The 18,287-nt window shown below is 48.8% G+C and overlaps 3 protein-coding genes and 1 long non-coding RNA gene across 5 annotated transcripts in view; 3 read left to right on the top strand and 1 right to left on the bottom strand.

Moving 5' to 3' along the window:
• Positions 1 to 58: 58 nt before the first annotated feature.
• On the top strand, positions 59 to 15,061 carry OSCP1 (organic solute carrier partner 1). Its single transcript, XM_014606527.3, has 10 exons — positions 59 to 224; positions 7,604 to 7,758; positions 8,267 to 8,434; positions 9,055 to 9,135; positions 9,757 to 9,860; positions 10,263 to 10,391; positions 11,286 to 11,355; positions 12,100 to 12,239; positions 13,054 to 13,117; positions 13,830 to 15,061. Exons 1-10 carry the CDS (start codon positions 113 to 115, stop codon positions 13,944 to 13,946), a joined length of 1,140 nt encoding a protein of 379 aa, XP_014462013.3. The 5' UTR covers positions 59 to 112; the 3' UTR covers positions 13,947 to 15,061.
• Positions 9,571 to 17,981, bottom strand: LOC109283701 (uncharacterized). Of its 2 annotated transcripts, none has more exons than XR_002090972.2 (4): positions 17,766 to 17,981; positions 11,350 to 11,431; positions 10,786 to 10,863; positions 9,571 to 9,823 (listed from the first exon to the last, which is right to left on the bottom strand). It is a non-coding gene; the product is annotated as an uncharacterized LOC109283701 (long non-coding RNA). The 2 variants fall into 2 exon arrangements; XR_002090974.2 differs by having other exon boundaries at positions 17,834 to 17,981.
• LSM10 (LSM10, U7 small nuclear RNA associated) lies at positions 15,362 to 16,144 on the top strand. The gene has a single exon (XM_006264890.4). It carries the CDS (start codon positions 15,590 to 15,592, stop codon positions 15,956 to 15,958), a length of 369 nt encoding a protein of 122 aa, XP_006264952.1. The 5' UTR covers positions 15,362 to 15,589; the 3' UTR covers positions 15,959 to 16,144.
• STK40 (serine/threonine kinase 40) overlaps positions 17,077 to 18,287 on the top strand; it is a 34,952-nt gene continuing 33,741 nt past the window's right edge. The window contains exon 1 of the mRNA XM_014606529.3: positions 17,077 to 17,201. The gene's annotated coding sequence lies outside the window, so the exon portion shown is untranslated. The remainder of the gene's footprint in view (positions 17,202 to 18,287) is intronic.

Below are 18,287 nucleotides of genomic sequence, written 5' to 3'. Positions count from 1 at the left end.
AGGGTGGGGGGCGGTGCCCGGACGAGGCCCGACCGGCCAACAAGCTGCCCTCTGATTGGCTCGCTGCCCCGGTATCCTGGCAACGCTCGCCGCCGGGCCGAGCGGCGCAGACATGTCGGCACGGACGCTGCCGCTGCTCTTCCTCAACCTGGGCGGAGAGATGCTGTACATCCTGGATCAGCGTCTGCGCGCCCAGAGCATCCCCGGCGAGAAGGCGCGCAAAGGTGGGAGCGGCCCCGCGGCCTGAGCCCGGAGCTGGCCGGGCACGAGTCCCGGAGCACGGGCCCGCCCGGCAGCAGCGCCCGCACCGGGCCGGGCTCCGTGCGTGGCCCCCAGTAGGACGGACGCGACCCCGGCCCAGCTCTTGTGTTCCGTTTGCCCCCAGAGGGAGCGTCGCGGGCTGGCCCCGCTCGGTGTTGCCCTGCGCCGGCCCTCGTGTCGCCCGCAGGCAGGGGGGCTGCCCTGTCTGGTCTCGTCTTCTCAGAGCCGCGAGCGCAGCGCTCGAAACAGCCCCTCGAGTAGAAAACACCCGGCTCGGGCGAGCGAGGGCCGTCGAAATCGCCAAGTCGAAGTCAAAGCGGCGCGTCAGGTCGCTGTGCCCAGACCCCGGAACGCAGGAGGCGGTGGCGCTCCAGCCGTGCCTCCAGCCTATGTTTCTTAACCGGTTGCAAAGCGAAAGCTGCGCGTCTGACTAGCGCCATCGCTAAGGGGTAAATGCAAGCACCCGGGGCGAGCGAGCAAGCCCTGGCCGGGACCTTGCGGACGAGCGCCGCGCCGCGCTGGTGTCAGGCAGTGCCGTGACGCGTGAAGTCCTGGGGGACGGGACCTGGGCCGCGCCGTGCCGTGCTGCGTGCCGTGCGGCGGCCGTGGGAGGGGCTGTAGACCCGTGCTGGGCTCTGCAAACGCCAGGGACATCTGTGCCCTCTGTCACCCTGACGGAGAGAAAAGAATTAAAAAGGAAGATGGGGAGTCCCTGCAGACCAAAAAGCAAGTGCTGTGAGACTCTCCCAGGCACCAGCTTAAACGCTCACCCCGATGCCATTTGCCAGAGTGGGGAAGTGCTCCAGCCTGACTCCTCCGTGGTAGTGTCCTGTGGTCAGTAATTGTCCTGGGATCGCATTTCAGTCGTTCTGGAGATACAAAGATACCCGTGCTTCATTAATAAAATAGTCTCATTCGGCCACTCCCGTTGATGATAGTTTGCCCTAGATTATATTTACTTAGAGGATTTATGAATGTCCTTCCTGTGCTGTATTGGCCTGATATTGCAAAGACGATCTAGTCTTGACCGTTCTAGGTGATCTGGGCATTGCGCTGTCTGTCGTCATCAAGCACACAGCAGCTCCCTGGCTGGTAATGACTGCACCGAGAGGGGCGCCTCGATTATCTCTACATTTCCAGGGAACTCATCGTTTCTTTTCTGTGCTAGAGGTTGCTACATGTACTGTGATCAAGCGCTGGTGTTGGTGAAGGTCTCTCATAGGGAGGAAGAAAAAGTGAAAACTAGGCTTGTTTTTTTTGAGGACCATAGAAACCAGAATAAACTTTAGCGTGCTTGTGTTTCAGAGTTTAGTGCCTCAGGGAGCCCTTTGTGGGACCAAATACTTCAAGATTTGGCCTTCTCAGCAATTTTGTCATCCAAGTTCTGAAACGTTACAGGGAGACTCCTTTTTTGGATATAGGGTTTCCTGAAGCTTGAAATAAACCCTGTGATGAAGTGTGTGTCAGGGTGAGGAAGGGGAAATTAAACATTTGAATTACCAATGCACAATTATTGGAACCTGTGTCCATCCTTATTAAACTTTTTGGGGGCCTTTTACTTATGGGACTAAATCATTATTACATGCACATTTTTTTTCTTCCTTTCAGTTTCTCACCTAAGGCACAAGTGGCAGCTTTAAATTAAGTCCATCAAGCAGTTCTGTCTAACTTATTAAACTAAACTTAAAAGCATCTCCTGCTTCCCGTCATGACTGTATTATGAGAGAGAAGAATCCTAAAAGTTTGCCTATCTCTGATTAGTGAGAAATCGGTGTGCTCAGTTTACATATTTTGCTTCAGCACTGGAGAAGGTCTGCAGTTATTTGCACTATCCATCAAACGTAGTGTGAACCAACAGCACGTTAAGCCCCGAGAAACCAACAGCCCCAAAAATGACCCTTATAAGCTTTGAGAAGGATGGGAGCCAGTTCGTTGTAGGCTACTAATCCCCCAGTTCTGGGCAAGTACAGAGCAGCTTTACAGTACCATCAATGCTGTGATCTTAGCAGTCCTGGAAGTGACCAGCACCCTCCTTTTCAAGGGTTTTTATAGTCACTGTTGGGGCTGCTGTCACCCTAGAAGCCTTGTAAATAAGGGGCGATCGTGCCTTGAAGGTGAGTGGCTCTTGTCATTTCAAGGCCCAACAGCCTAACAGCAGCCCGTTGACAATGTCTTCCAGAAATAGCTTGTCCATCTCTGCAGCAGGTAGTCTCTAAGGTGCCACTCTGCCCTGCCTTCTGCCTGACTTCAGACTAACACAGCTAGCTACCCCGTCCCCCCTGCCTGTCTTCACTCTTTGCACTGTTAAACTACTAACGAGTAGTTAGTTACACATTAGATAGTGGATTGAAAGATGCTAGATACTTAGTTGTTTATACAGTAACAAGTGTGCACAAATCCAGTTTGTCACAGGATAAGCCACGGGTAATAAATTGGAGCTAGCACTTATCCAAACGATGCCCTTATCCAGCATTCAGAAGAGCAGAGTACATCGTATTTACACACTTGGGAAAAGGTGTCCATAATAACTTTCTTTCTGTTTTCCATACTGTCCTTCCAAGCTGAAAAAAGTGTCAAACAGTCCAGGTGACATGTTGCCAAAAAGTAATTATTAATTGTCCATGTTATGTTTTCAAAGTAATAACCAGACACATCTTATTCGTCCACATGCTGTTTGGATGGCTGAAAATATAAACCTTAAATGTAACAGGTACAAGACACAGGTGTAAATTACTAGCCCAGTAAACCAGGTTCTGACATAACTCAGCATGCTAACAGCTTTTATCTTGTGAGAATCAGACATTTTTCTTCACTGAGCTGTGGTTACATCTGTGCTGGGTATCATTATTCTGATCTATGTCAATAATGTTCACTTGCAAGTAAGCAGTAAATAATCAGAAACCTCACCCCTTTACCTTCCCCACTGGGTGTAGAAAGTGCTGAGCAACTGTTTGGCATAAAATCCTGGCCCCACTCGAGTCAACAGGATTTTTGCCACGGACCTCAGTGGGGCTGAGATTTCACTCTTGGTTTTTCACTGCAAGCAAAAGGCATCAAATGGCCAGTTTTTTCTTGTTAAGCATTGAATGCTGACTTGAAAAACAAAGATAGTTAATAAAATATTTCCAGTTCCTTTCCAGATTTGTCTTTCAAGTATTGTTCTTTCTTCTTGAACTGCTGTTTTTATTTTATATGCTTCATGTAGATGAATGGACAGAGGTGGACAGGAAACGAGGTACTGTAACCTTTTAGTTGCATGCAGTAGATGAACGCAACCACATGCACATACATGAGGCTCGTTGCACATATGCACTCCAAACCTGGCTGCTCCAGTGCCAGGGCGATAGTGTTAGAGAGACCAACAGGATTCTTCAATCAAGATTTGTTTTTTAAAAACAGGCATTACAACTTTAGATCTAAATGAAAATGTAGGCGGGGGGGGGGGGGGCATTTGCAAATCATGTCCTTAAAACTAGTTTCTCTGAAAATTCATTTAAATCAGGAAATGAATATCAATACTTGATAACCAGAGTGACCTCCTAGCCAAATGTGAATGTTTTTAGTTAACTTTATACAAAAGCAAGCATATAACTGTGTGAGTGCTGTGAGCAGTGTTGTCATGTAAAATACAGGCAGTCATCATGTATGCTGCACAATTGTATTGCTGTAAGATTATTCCTTACTTGCTAATCCCCTGCCTATCCTGCATTTTAGTCACCACTTCCCTGGGCTCAGCACTGCTTGAGCAGCTTCCCTTTGATAATTATGATACCTGTTTTCCAGTATAAGGCCTTCAGAGTTCTCTGTACATTTATTTAAGGTGCTTATCACTGTGGTATTTAAATGCTGAATTGATACCACCGTGTATATAACCTGGAGTTTGCTACTGTTCTTTTCTGTGGCTCCATCACATTCTGTCCAGTGACATGCTCTTCCAGAATTCAAGGTGCACTAGCAGAACAAAAGGCTCTGTAGGACTTGCATTCAAAGCTGAGGTGAGAAGAATAAAGCATTCTTTTTTTTCACACACATGGTCAAAGCACAAATGAGTTTCACACTGATCAGTCAAAAAAAGCTTTAATACTTCACCTTCTGACATCAGGATTATATAGAGAAAGTACTATGTCCTTCAGTGGATGCTTCTCTTAAAGAGAATGGCCCTTTGGAGTCCCAGTTCAGAATCACAGGATCTTGTTGGTGCTAAGACAAGACCATGATAAAGGTGGGTATAACTTAAACCAACTACTCCCATAATGTCAGGAATTATTTTACACAATGGAGAGAGAAGGGACTGGCTGCAGGCAGGTGAACTGAAATGACTGGTATCTGAAACAATAATTAGTGATTTTAAGTTGGGGGATTTTGGTATGAATGTGCATGATGTTTGCATCTGGCATCAGCTGTCAGCAAGTCCACCCGACCATAGCAGGCTATTGGGCTGGCTTGATGAAGGCAGGCCACTTTGCATAGCTCACAGTGCACAAGGGAGTGAGGAAGCTGGCATCCATCTGGCCACTTTGGACTTCCTTGCCTAAATCTGCTGCTATCCAGCGACAGGTGGGCTGCCTGGGCACAGCCTTCTGCATAAGACTACAATGGGATTTGGCAGACTCCAGTCTGCCAGCACACCCAGCAGTTACTTAGTGCATCAGCATGGTGTTTTGTCTTTTAATTAAAATTCAATGCAGGTTGGATGGGTAAATTACTGTGGGCTTGGATTACTCCCTTGGCTGATTTTAATGTAAATTTGACAAGTATGAGCATTGTCCAGACATCCATTTATCAGCGTCATGTCATGCATGTTATCCATGTTGTGTTAAACTGCACTAGAAACTAAGATGTGAATCACAAATGCCGTGACACATGTATGGAGAAAACTGCTGCTGTCTTTTTCACTGTATTCTCCCCTACGTCAGCATCTCCTGTCTGCACCCAGCCCAGTCCCCTGCCCTTGTCCCACTGGCTGAGATCCTCCTGCCTACATTGCTTTTATGCTGCATTGTCTGGAGTGCTCCCATCCCTGCTCTGATGCTCCTTGTTCAAGGATTATTGTCCTGAAGTAGGCTGGCTGGCATCTTCCCCTTGGAGCCCCTCCTTCATCCACCCCTTAGGATTCCTTTGCTTGACCCAAGGTTCTTGTCCTTAGATCCTATAAAGAACTAACAAACATTTGCTACCAGCTGGGTGCCCTTAAGGTGAACTTTTCTGAAGAAGACCAAAGTTGGCTCTGCCTCTCACCTTGAATCTCTGTTTCTTTCAAAGCTCTGGTTTAGCTTTCATAGATTTCGTAGACATTAGGGCTGGAACGGACCTTGGAAGATCGAGTCCAGCCCCCTGGCCCAGGGGCAGGAAGTCAGCAGGGATCATAGGATCCCAGCAAGATAAACATTCAGATGTCTTTTGAAGGTGTTCAAAAGCCAATGAATAATTTTGATTGCATTAATTAATGTGCATAGAGTATAATTGGTGTGTGGTGAACACAAATCTTCCCATTCAGTTGTAAAATACATGGTCTTGGCTTTGACCACTGTGGCAGCTTTCAATAGGATTGGCCCACTACCTGTTTGAGTGGCAGTGGTTCATCTAAGCCAATGGTAACAGGTGTAGGAGAAGCCTTTAGAAAGTCACAACATGTGCCAACAGCTTTAAAATATTTTTGTGGGTATCACCATAAGAGCAGAAATTCTTTACTTTCTCCTACATGGCTGACTAGCTGAAAATCAAATGATGCTTATTCACATTGTGTTTGATTACTCTCCACTCCTACTGGTGTGTGGCTGTTGTAGATGGGTTCACTGCATTTCAGGGAAGTGAGGTTTTTTGGCTGGAATTAGTAACAAGTCAGTTATTTGCCGATGGTATTTTCTAAAGGTCAGAGTTGATTTGGGTTTGTTTGGGTCTCTGCTGCTCAGAAACTGGGGATGGATGGCACCTTATTAGGCAGGTCTAGATGCCCACCAGGGGATGTGCTGTTCTGCAGCGTTGTAAACTTTCCCTCCCAGCAAGCCCAGAGAGAATTGCATCAGTGATGGAAAGCAGTACAGTAACTACAGTTACCTGCCCCAGCTTCTGAGCACCCAGGAGCTGCCACCTCTGGGTATCTAACAAAGCATCTGGCAGAAAGTGAAAATAATTGTTTCAGTAACTTCCCTTTTGGACGTCTGTGCATCAGCCCACTCACCACCCTCACCATAGTCAAAGCCCATTTCTCTTCCCCCCCCGCCCTCTTTGGTAGAATTGGATAATATGTCCTACAGCTAAAGCTACCATTAAGGGGATAGCAATTCTTTCTTTATTCCTACCCCTGAGGTATGTGTAACCCTTTAGAATTAGCTCATGTTGTGACCTTTGGCAGCAGTCATCTGCTTAGAAAAAGCTTAACCCCTGTTCAGTAATCTTTGGGTTGCTGTATTAGTTTTCATTCAGCATTCCCATAGAAGGGAGTGAACATATGTGTATGATGCAGAGTTTAAGTCCAAATTAAATTAATGCCTGAAGATATAAGCAGTATGTAGAGTGTGCGATTCTTAAATTCCTTTCCATAGAGGCAATAGGGCCTAATGGCAACAGCACACTTGGTAGTCAGTCATAGGTTCTTTTCTTGGCTTTGCATCCCTGTAAGTCACCCAGCAGTCCTGTGTCTTAATTTACATGCATGTTACCCACCTTGTATAGGATTGTTGTGAGACTTTCTAACACATTTATGAGGTGCATTAGAAACCTCAGGCAAAAACCAATGCATTGCCTTCAAGGGATCCCATTGTTTTAAATGCTTTCATGATGCAACATAAGATCATCAGAAAAAGAACCTTGAATCGTGCAGTAGACCTTTGTTTAGAAGAGGAAAACGGGTGGATTGCAGCAGGTGTTGAAGGAGGCAAAAGCAGCTGGCTACAGTTTGTTTCAAGTTTATAATGCGAAAAGCTAATTGCAAACGCAGTTTCCTTCTTAAATAAAATTATAGCAATGCTGACATTGTAGGAACAAAAGATAAGTTTCTAATGTATAATAAGGAAAGTAAAAATTTTAGCTATGCCTTAAAAAAACAATGCACCAAAAAGAGCTTTGTTTCCATCAGGAAGAAAAAAAAAGGTTTGTTGCCAGTGTCTCAAATAAAGGTCTTGCACTTACTGGAATTTTCACCACTGCTGTTATTAGAGCAAAACCTGGCACGATGTATTGGAATCAGAACTGTGTTACCCCTTCATTTTTGTTCTTGTGATTATGCGTTGTTTTCATAGGTGACCTTTACAAGAATCCTCTTACAACGGTGAATGTCCATATCCTTCATGTGGAGTGAAATACAGCACATAAACTAACTAGATTTCTTTTGTCTTTACAGTTATGAATGACATCATCACAACCATGTTCAATAAAAAGTTTATGGAAGAGCTCTTTAAACCACAGGAACTCTATTCTAAGAAGGCTCTGAGAACAGTATATGACCGGCTGGCTCATGCTTCAATCATGAGGCTGAACCAGGCGAGCATGGACAAGGTAAGAGGATGTCTTCCCTGTGTTCATGATACTAAAGTTAGAAGTCATTTGTTACTTTCTTCAGTGTTACTGCTTATTGGCAATTGAGAACAGCAGAATGTGGTTTTGCCGTATGCTAATTTATCAAGCACTTGTCAGACAAATCCTTTTAGATTTGAAATACCACATTTCAAGTGTTTCCTTTCTGAGGAAGATACAGGAAAATCAGTAATAGCACCAGACATATCAAGGTAACTCAAATCCACATGCAAGTGATTATGGTTATAAGTAAGGAAATGGAAGTGAAGTGTCTTATGAGCATTTTACCATATGGATATAAGCATTAAACACTGTTTTCTTCTGTATCTATGCCCTGAGGAGTAAAAACTGTAGTTCTTATTGTATAGCTGCCGTAATGAGTTTTCCAAGTCACTTTCCAGGTTAAAATTGGTACGACAGTAAAACTGAACCAAGTGGTCTTGACTCTGGCTTTGTGATCTAACCAGAATTCACTTGCATTATTTTACAGCTGTATGATCTTATGACTATGGCTTTCAAATATCAAGTTCTGCTCTGTCCTCGCCCCAAAGACATATTACTTGTCACTTTCAATCATCTGGATGCAATCAAGGATTTTATACAGGACTCCCCTACCATTCTGAACCAAGTGGATGAAACATTTCGACAGTTGATTGATGTAAGAGCCTGATTCTTGGATGAACTGTGGAACCTGCCACTGTTAAATCTATTTTCCCATCTTTTTTTCTCCAGCTAATTTTAGGGATGTTAAATACTTAGAGTAATGTGTGGAATTTACCTTTCAGTTTTAGGGAACCACTCATTTTGCTGCTTTTCTGAAATTCACAGAAATAAATTAATTTTAATTATATAACCTGTAACTCTTGGAGCCAAGACCAGGACTATCCCAATGAAAGGAGCTTTTCACTCTAAAATATATTTATTTGCAAGGGAATTCAATAACCAATATCTTGTAACAATAAATAAAGGCCCTGGGAGGTTGTGAATATTGTCAAAATACTTTTGGACACCTAGAAGTTTAGAATTTCAGCATTCTTTTCCTGCTGACTCCTTTAAAACTATTTAGGCAAATCAAAGTTGTCATGGTCTGTCTTTCCATTGACTTCAGTTCAATTTGGATGAAGCCCTTGTCCTTTAATAGCTACCTACTAGCAATGCCTTTGTGTCCCCTGCCCCCCCCCCCCCCCCCGGCCTTTTGGCAACATTGTTTTGATATTTGTGCGCCCATATTTGACCAGGACACCTAATAACTGTAATGTTTCTTATTTTCTTTCCTAGATGTACAGTTCTCTCTCTGCTGGTGAATTTCAGCTGATCAGGCAAACTCTCCTTATTTTTTTTCAGGATATGCATATCAGGGTAAGTGTCCTGCTTGATTAGCCAATAAGAAATATGAATTTGATTTAGTGGCAGTAACGTGGTACTATCATATTCTAAAATAAGCTCGTCTTTGCTGCTTGGGCTTGGAACTTGATTTGATGACTTCAAAAGTGTCATTGCTTGAAGCTCCAGAAACCAAAAATAATGTGCAGTGCAAGTGTGTCAAACCATTCTTGCTATTTCCTAGTCACTTGAGTGATAGGGGAAGCTACTACTGCCCACTCCAAGCTACTATGTTCTGAATTTGCTTATTTATTAGTGGGGGTTTCCTAAACTCAGGGAATGCCATGCAGGTATGGATTTACTGACTGACAAACTACTTTAACCTTTTTAATTAAAAGCTTGACTGAGAAATTGAGGATTAAAGGTGAGTTTGGTATGCTCTGAATAAAGGAAAGGGTTCTATCAGTAAGCTGAGCGCAAGCAGTTTATTTCAAATCGGGGTATGATGCCAAGCAGTGTGACTGTTGTGGGCCCATCACATGCTTGTTTCACACACTGGTCTCTCTTTGATGTTGGCGGACTACAGGATTGAGCCCTGAGCAGGTGATGTGAGGAGGCATCTGACTGGTGCTCTCGTGGGTGGGGTGTTCTTTGCAGGTCTCCATCTTTCTGAAGGACAAAGTGCAAAACTCGAATGGTCGTTTTGTGCTGCCAATCTCAGGTCCTGTTCCATGGGGGACAGAAGTTCCAGGACTCATCAGGTGAACCCTAGACCACTATTAATTATGTCTGCATTGCCCTTGCATGCATGGCCAGCAAGATAGGGGGTGTCCAGCCAATGGCAAAGTGAAAGCTTGGCCACTGGGAATTGCTCTGAGACTGGTATCCATGTTGCCTAGTTAGGTGTGCATCCTTTGGATGTTAATACTTGCAGGTCATGATTTGCTATCAGTGACCTGCTAGTGAATGCCTGAGAACCTCTCTGTAATCCCCTGCTCCTTTTATTTATCTTTTTAAAATATTTAGTTTTTTTACAGTGATAGCAAGAAATTATAAAAAATATTTTTATTCCTGTTCATTCTGTGTGATGAGCACACCGAGGCAATACTGAAGGGCCCAAATAATGTCTTGGGATAATGATGACTTATTTTTGTTCTTTTAAGGATGTTTAATTGCAATGGAGATGAAGTTAAAAGAGTTGAATTCACCAGTGGTGGAAATTATGTTATTCCACAAAGAGAAGGCTCTTTTGATCTTTATGGAGACAGAGTCCTTAAACTGGGCACAAATATGTAAGTAAATGTTCCTGCATAGAAACTGGAGGTCAGCTCTGAAGAGAATGCCTTGTTTGTTCAGAAACATATGTATTCTAGCTTTTTATCCATTGCGCTTATTTTTGCCACTTCTGCTTTTCACTTGACACTTTGACTTCAGTGACCTTGTCCAGTGGAGAAAACAACACAAATAGCAGTAGCTATGAATCACAATATCTCCTTGTAGCCTGAGCTCTGCTCACTCTTAGTGGTCCATCAGGCTAGCACCATTAAGGCACACCAGTTTTTGCTGTCAATAGCATGCAAAGGAATGGTATGGCTAGCATTGCGTCTGCCTGCTTAAGTGACCAAGCACCAATTGTGGCTACTAGAAGCCTTAAGCTCAAGTCCAAAGCAAGTTTTAAATGGGTACCTCTGAATCCATAGTGAGATGCCAGAACTGCTCCGTCAATTCTCCCTTGTAAATTTGAATGGATGAGTTTCAGTAGCTCTAGAAAAAAAAACAAACAGGTTCTTTACTCATGCCTACGGCAGAGTTGAGGGTAGACAAGGTGTTGTTTAGTACTACACATTCTCTGAGTTCATATACTTGTCACTTAGATGTATTCAGAGGATATTTTTTATTTATTTTTACAGGTATTTCCTATAAGTAGTTTAGCATCAGGGAGCAAGAGTTGGGAGTGCTCTTCAGGCATTTCCACTCTTTTCTGCACTTGGGCATTTTAACAAAATCAGCATATTAAGAAACCTAGCTGGGATGGCTCAGCTTAAGTATTCAGTGTCTCCAGGAAAAAAATACACAGAAACTTTGTTTTGATCCAGCATAAATAGAGGTGTCTTTTGATCTTGGCCTATGGATAGCAACTGACTTTTTCCCCATAAACATAGTAACCCTTCTATATTTTCTACTAGGTACAGTGTGAGTCGGCCAGTGGAGACTCATATGTCTGGAGCATCCAAGAGTTTAGCATCTCACACAAAGGTAGTCTTCTTCCATCTCTTTCAGGCTTTGCTAAGTTCTTGACCTCAGTGGAAAGGAATCCCATGCTCCATGTGTTCTATTAAAAAAAAAAAAAGTTTTGATTAGTTCTGAGTTTGCTGCTGTTTAATTGTATATGGGATCTCCTTGTTCTTGTGTGAGAGATCTCTTGATCATACATTATTTTATATGCTTCTACTCTGCCCATTTGCTTGTTCCGTTTTTCAAGCAGACCATGCCAGTATTTTCATTCTCCATCACTGGGGGTTGTTCCAGGCCTCTACCTTGTCACCCTTCTCTGAACACTATCCAATTCTGCACTGTCCATATTAACAGAGAGAGGGAACAGTAGTGCGCAATACTCTAGACCAGGCCACCTCCTTGACTTCTATAATGAAAGTCTAATTTTTCTGTATTATCTGTTGTCCTGTTCCTCATGCATCCTTAAATCTTGCTTCTCTTGAGCACTTTTCAATATTTTGAGAGGTGGAGAAGTTTAGTTTTCCAAATTTAGCAGCTATTCTAACTATCCAGGAAATTACTTTGTTCTGTATCTGTAAATTCAAACATCTAATTAATGTGTATGTATGTGCTAAACATCAGGACCTACATTTATACCACAATAACAGAAATGTGTTAATTATGTCACTCCTGAAAAATGTTTTCTTAATGAAACCAGAAACAAAAATGTATGGTCAGTCTCTGGATTGATAAACAAATAACAGCTTCATTTATTGCTTTCTGCAGGAGAACGCAGCCCCTAACCCTCTTGCTAAGGAAGAACTGAACTTTTTGGCTAGATTAATGGGCGGTCTTGAGATCAAGAAACCCAGTGGCACTGAGCCAGGATTCCGATTAAACCTGTTCACCACAGATGAGGAGGAAGAGTATGCTTAATTCAGAGCTTGTTTTGTGCATGTGATTTTGGTGCTGGGTGAAGTGCTGTGTTAAGAGTCGTGGAGACAGAAGCTGTCTCTCCACAATGTAAGTACAGTACTGGCAACCCTTCTAGTGTCTCAATTCTGACTCGATTCCCCAATGGATTCCATTGGGGAATAAGGGGTGATATTCAATCTCTCTGGCACGGCCCCACCTTGGCCTCCATTTTGAGATTACTAGCAGGGGAGCCAGTTTACATTGGGAGTGTAGAGACTGCTCCTCTGGAAGAGAACTGATGATACCTCACTGCTCAGCAGCGAATGATCTCTTATCAGTAGAAACTTGGTCTTAGATTTGAACCTGTGGCCAAAAGTGAAAGAAACTGTAGCCCATTACCAATACCCCTTTGCTCCTTTCAGACATGCATATTACGGCCTTCACAATAGCTCAGCCAGTCAGGTCTCTGCTGTGATTCTTCTAGTTCCCCTTTGGTAAAGTGAACAATTTTCTGGCTTGCAGTGATCAGGGGAAGGCTATGAACCATTCCATTCCCTGATGATGGGTGCAGAACACATTTGGTACAAATTCACCTCAATCAAAGAACCATTCCCATCACTCCAGTCAGCAGAAAACACACAAACCTGCAGAGATATACAAAGATGGTTGCCTGTTCTCTTGTCCATTGTAGTCACATAAATGGGGAAAGTTGAGTCAGGCTTCCAAGTGCTAACTTATTAAGCATCTCCAGACAAATGTTTTCTTCATTCATTCATTCACTTATCATTATGGGATTGAGTAAATGTGTTTATACTTTCTATCCAGACATGCAGCATTGACCAGGCCAGAAGAACTGTCTTATAAGGTTATCAATATACAAGCAACTCAGGTACGTGCAGTGATCTTTATTATGTGATCTTTATCATCTCCTTGCTGCCAAGGGTTGACTTGTATCTTAAAGATGCATTTGATGTTTTAAAAATATTAGCATGCTTTTGCAGAACCTGGTTAAGATCCCAAATCAATTAAGGAAATTCTACAAAGATTTGGCTATTAACACATTTGCTATTAACACATTTGTTGTACAATAAACCATTCACTGGCCAAAGCCCAACTTAAAAAAAAAAATGCCAACAAAGACTAGACTGGATTGTTCTCGTGCTCCTAGCTGCAGTCCTGCAGGAGATTAAGTTTAGCAGGTGAATGTTTGTAGCATTGGTAGGTAAATGCAATCCAAGTTCCATATTATGTTTCCAATCCTGTGGCCCTTACACAGTCAGCATCCCCACGGACTTTGCCTCGTTTGGGACCACAAATTGCATCATTAGCTGTTCTAGGGAAACAACTGTCTACATTCTTTTACTGTTGTTTATTTTCAGCAGCTATTCAACTGTTGATCCATGAGGGTTTTTAATTGTGCAGTTACTGAAATCTCTCTCTGTTGAATTTACTTTTCATATACATAATATTCAAAATAGAAAGGACTTTTCTAAGGTTAATAAAATGTTAGCCTTTACACTTGAGCCCTTTACCCAGTTACTCTGACTGAAACCATTGTGAAATGAAGGAGTTACATGGCGGGGTCCTTTCCTTCTAAACAGGATCAAGAGCGGAACAAGGAGCTGGCTCAAATCATGGGGGAATTTGAGGTGACGGATCAGCCCAGACAGAGCACCAGCAAGGGAGACGATTTGCTGGCGATGATGGACGAGCTCTGATATTCCATCTCCCAAAGGCACAGGCAGGACATGGAGCTGCCTCTAGTCACGTAGTTTGACACAGCCAAACCCTGCTGCCGTTACAGATCCCATCTGTTGGTTTTGGGACTGATGTGCCTAGGCCCGCACGTGGCACCAGAAGCAGGCTCTGGGGGCTACTGACACATGTTCTGCCATAGGCACTCTGGTTTTAAATGTGGCATTTTACATATTTGCTTCCTTCATCTTCTATCATAACTCTAGGCTATCCCATGCCAGGGATGCAGCTGCCCAGTAGCTGCAACGAAAGTGCAGTGTTCGTGTTCTGCCTGTATCCTCCTCCGCTGGATGCCGGGTTCTGTCCATGTCCTTTACTGTGAGAAGTGGAAGCTGGCACAGTGTCTACCAGCCAGTGCCTGGCTCTCATAGATGGGGGAAGGAACCACTCCTCCTTCATCCAGAATCATTGTCAGATGTGTGTATCCATGTGTCCAGCATCACACACAAGACACCCGGGCAGCGCACAGATGAAGTGAGTGACACCAAGTGTTCTGCTCCGACCTGGGCTGTGTCCGTGTGGCTGCATACATGCCAGGGCTCCCCCGGGGCCACCATGCGATATGCCACTGTCTACCTTGGTCCCTGCATGAGCAGCACCTGCAGTGGGGCTCCCTGTGGCTGCTGCATGCTTCAACCCCTGGCATCTGCACCCTCTGGCTCCCAGTGCTGTGGCTGAGGGTGACACCTGCCATGGGCTCATGGGGTTGCTCCAGCTGGTGATCTTTTGCCCTGGATTACATTTGTGTAGAGGATTTATGAATGTACTTCCTGTCCTGTGTTGGCCATGTAGTGTAGACAAGGCGGTCGTGACTGTTCTAGGTGATCTGAGCATCGCGCTGTCTGTCATCAGGCACAGAACAGCTCCCTGGTTGGTACCGACTGCACCGAGTCGTGCCTCGACTTCTCTCCACGTTTCCAGGGAAATATCGCTTCTTGCCTGTACTGGAAGTTGCTGTATGTACTGTGACCAAATGCTGGTGTTGGTGGAGGTGTCCTGTAAGGAGGAAATAAAAATGAAAGCTAGGCTTGTGTTTCAGAGTACCGCAGAAACCAGAATAAACTTCAGTGTGTCTGTGCTTGCGTCTCAGAGTTGAGTGTGTCCGGGAGCGAGGTCTGGCCGTCTCAGCAGTGTTGTCATCCACGTTCTGAAATGCCGCAGGGAGGCAAACGCGTGTTTTCTGAAGCCTGAAGTCAACCCTAAGAGCCACGAGGGGGGAGAGGGGAAGGGCGGGGGTTCAGCGTTCACACGAGCCAGACCCGATTGCTGGAGCCGGGATCCCTCCTTATTAAACCGCTTGGGGCCTTCTGTTTCCGGGACCAAATAGCTATTCCACGCTCGTGACCCGCTCCGCGCGGGTCGGGTCCGCGCAGCGCCCACGTGTCCACACAGCGCGCCCGCTCCCGCCTTGGCACCGGCCGTTCAGTGCGCAGGCGCGGCGACTAGCTAATCCCCGTGAGGCTCACTCGGCTGCTCAGTGCGCAGGCGCAGCGGCAGCCAATCCCTGCGGGCCCCGGCCACTCACTGCGCAGGCGCGGCGGGCCGGCCCACGCACCCCTTGACTCCGGCGAGGAGCGGGCCTGTCCGTGTCCGTGTCTCCGTGGCCATGTGGGCGCCGGCGTCGCCGCGGGAGCGCGCCATCTCGGAGAACAGCCTGGTGCTGCTGCTGCAGGGGCTGCGCGGGCTCGAGGCCACCGTGGACCTGCGCGACGAGAGCGCGGCCACCGGGCGCGTGGCCAACGTGGACGCGTTCATGAACATCCGCCTGGCGCCCGCCGCGCTCACGGACCGGCGCGGCCGCCGCCACTGCCTGGAGCAGCTGCTGGTGGCCGGGCGCAGCGTGCGCTATGTGCACCTGCCCGACGGCCTGGACGTGCGCGCCACGCTGCAGGCCCAGCTCCGCCTGCTGCAGCGCCTGCGCCGCCCCGCGCCCGCCGCCGCCCGCCGCGAGTTCCCAACCGCCCGCCGCAAGTGAGCGCCGCCGCCGCCTCCTGCCCCTGCGGAGCCCAGCACCGCGACGCCGCCACCGCCCCCGGGCTGACGACTCTGGGCCGGCCCCTTCCGGCCGCTACCGCCGGGCACCGGAGGACGCAGCTTGGTGTCCCGTCCGCAGGCAGCGGAGACGTTTTGCAAATAAACCCCCGTGGCGGGAGCTGCTGGACCCTGTGCTGTGCTGTGCTGTGCTGTGCTCCGCTCCTAGCGGGGCCTGTCGTTGCCGCGTGACCGCGACCTTTGCTGGCCCGCGCCCGCGCTGCCGGGGCCGGGCTGTACCCCGAGGTGCTCAGGGCCGCCGCCTCTGCAGCACTCCGGCCCTCGCAGTGGGCCCTGGCGGAGGTCTGGTGCAGGAACCCGGGTGCCGTTGTGCCGGAGGCAGCCAGGGCCGTGCAGCTCCTGGCCTGCCCGGCAGGGAGGCCTAGTCTGCAGCCCGCGTTTCCCCGGCGGGTTCTGGGCCGGGCTCCCTGTGCTGCGTGTGCCCGTCACGCTGGAGGCCTGAGGTTCGGCTGGGCCGGGCCCTGCCCCCAGCAGCTGGGGGGGGGCAGCTGGGCCGCGGCTGCAGAGTGGCAGCACACGCACGGCGCCGTCCCGGTCCCCGGTTTCTGCAGGGCGAGGCCGGGCAGGAGCTCCCGGGGCCTGGGCGTAGCGGTGGGATGGGGGCTGCCCGGGAGCACGTGGGCATGCGCGCACATGCACACGTAGGCGGGGCAGCCCAGGGCTCCCTCGCAGCTTGCCCCGGATTGGGGCCCAGCCCTTTCTCCTCCAATCACGGGGAGGCCTGTCTGAACACCCCCACGTGCCTGCCAATCCCTGGCAGCCCTCCTGCTTGGCATCCAATAAACGCAGGCGGGGGCCCGCCCCCTGCTCCGCCCTCGGAATCCTCAAATCAGCACTTTCCGCCTCCTCCCCGGGAAGGGGCTAGCTCAATCCCAGCCCGAGCAGGCGCGGCAAGGGCCCCGCCCCCCAGCAAGTCACGCGGGTCCCCTGCGCCGCCATCTTTGCTGAGGGCGGGGTGCCCGGGAGTGGCATGGCGGCGGCCGGCGGGCGGGCGCTGCCGGCGGGGCGGGGGCGTGCCCTCCCGCCGGTGCGTCACTTCCGTTGTCAGGTGGCCGTGGCGGAGCGGAGTCCCGGCCGGCGGACGGGCCGAGGCGGGGCTGCCCGGAGCGGCTCCGGCCCCGGGGGCATGGGGCACGGGTGAGGCGCGCCGAGCGCCGCCGGCACCGGTGAGGAGCAAGGGCGGTCCCGGGGCTTGTCTGGGACGGGCCGGGCCCCGTCGTGCTCGCGGCCCGGTTCGCGGGCTGGCCGCGGGGCCCAGGCCGGGTGGTGTCCGGGGCGCTCCTGCTGCGTCACGACCTGGACCCCCGGCCCGCCCGCCCTGGCCCTTCCCGGGCGCTGAGTTGACGCCGCGGACGGGTCCGGCCCGGCTGAGGGCAGAGCGCCGCCCTGCGCGGGGTGCTCGGCCCGGCCCGGCCCGGCCCGGCCCGGCACAGCTGCTGCCGCGCAGACCAGGCTTGGACCCGCGCCCTCGTGTCTTTGCCTCCGGCCCCGGCTGGACCCTCGCCGCCGTTCGGGGCGCGGGCGCTGGCGCATGTCCGGGTGCCCTGGCTCCCGCGCTGCGACCCGCGGGCGGGCAGGCTGGCCGGCCGGCCGGCTGCTGTGGGCGCACAGCGCTTCCCCGCCGCGCAGGGGCACGCGGGCACCGTCTCGCCGCGGGCACCGGTGAAGTCCCGCGCGCCAGTCTGGCGTCCGAGCGGGCGGCGAGAGGGGGTTTGAAAGCAGAGCGTCACCTGGTTTCGGTCCCTGCGTCACATGGCTGGTTGCGGAGTCGGCTGCGCTCCCTTTGCTTTGCTCTTACCCTCACGCCGGCTGCTGGGCGTCACTAACAAAGTCGGATGCTTTCAGGGATTTGCAGGGGCTTAGAGAGGAGCCAGGCTGCAGTCTCCTGGGGAAGCTGGGAGAGCAGATGGACGTATGAAGCTGTCTGCTATGCAAATGCTGTGTTACGTTTCAGTAGCGACTAGTGTCGAGAGGTTGAAGTCAGCCTACGATTGTGAAACTGCTCCGTGACTAAACTCCAGTTGTTCAAGGTGTTGAACTTGTTTCTACTTTTTTGCGGCTTCTGAAAATTAGAAGCTAGTTTGTGTAAACTCTTGCGACAGGGTAGAGTCACGCTTCTGACCATTTGCATCTCGGCTCGGGTCCATGGTGGGGATAGACTCGCTGCTGGTCCAGTCCTTGGCTGTTGTCCACTGAGCAAAGGACACGGACAAATGCGTGTTGTAGCTGCTGGAAGAGGAGAGTGGGCAGCC

This window comes from Alligator mississippiensis, chromosome 6, assembly GCF_030867095.1.
Source record: "Alligator mississippiensis isolate rAllMis1 chromosome 6, rAllMis1, whole genome shotgun sequence".
Classification (NCBI taxonomy): domain Eukaryota; kingdom Metazoa; phylum Chordata; order Crocodylia; family Alligatoridae; genus Alligator; species Alligator mississippiensis.
Note: the sequence above shows the minus strand (reverse complement) of the source record. Positions and strands in the feature narration are given on the sequence as shown.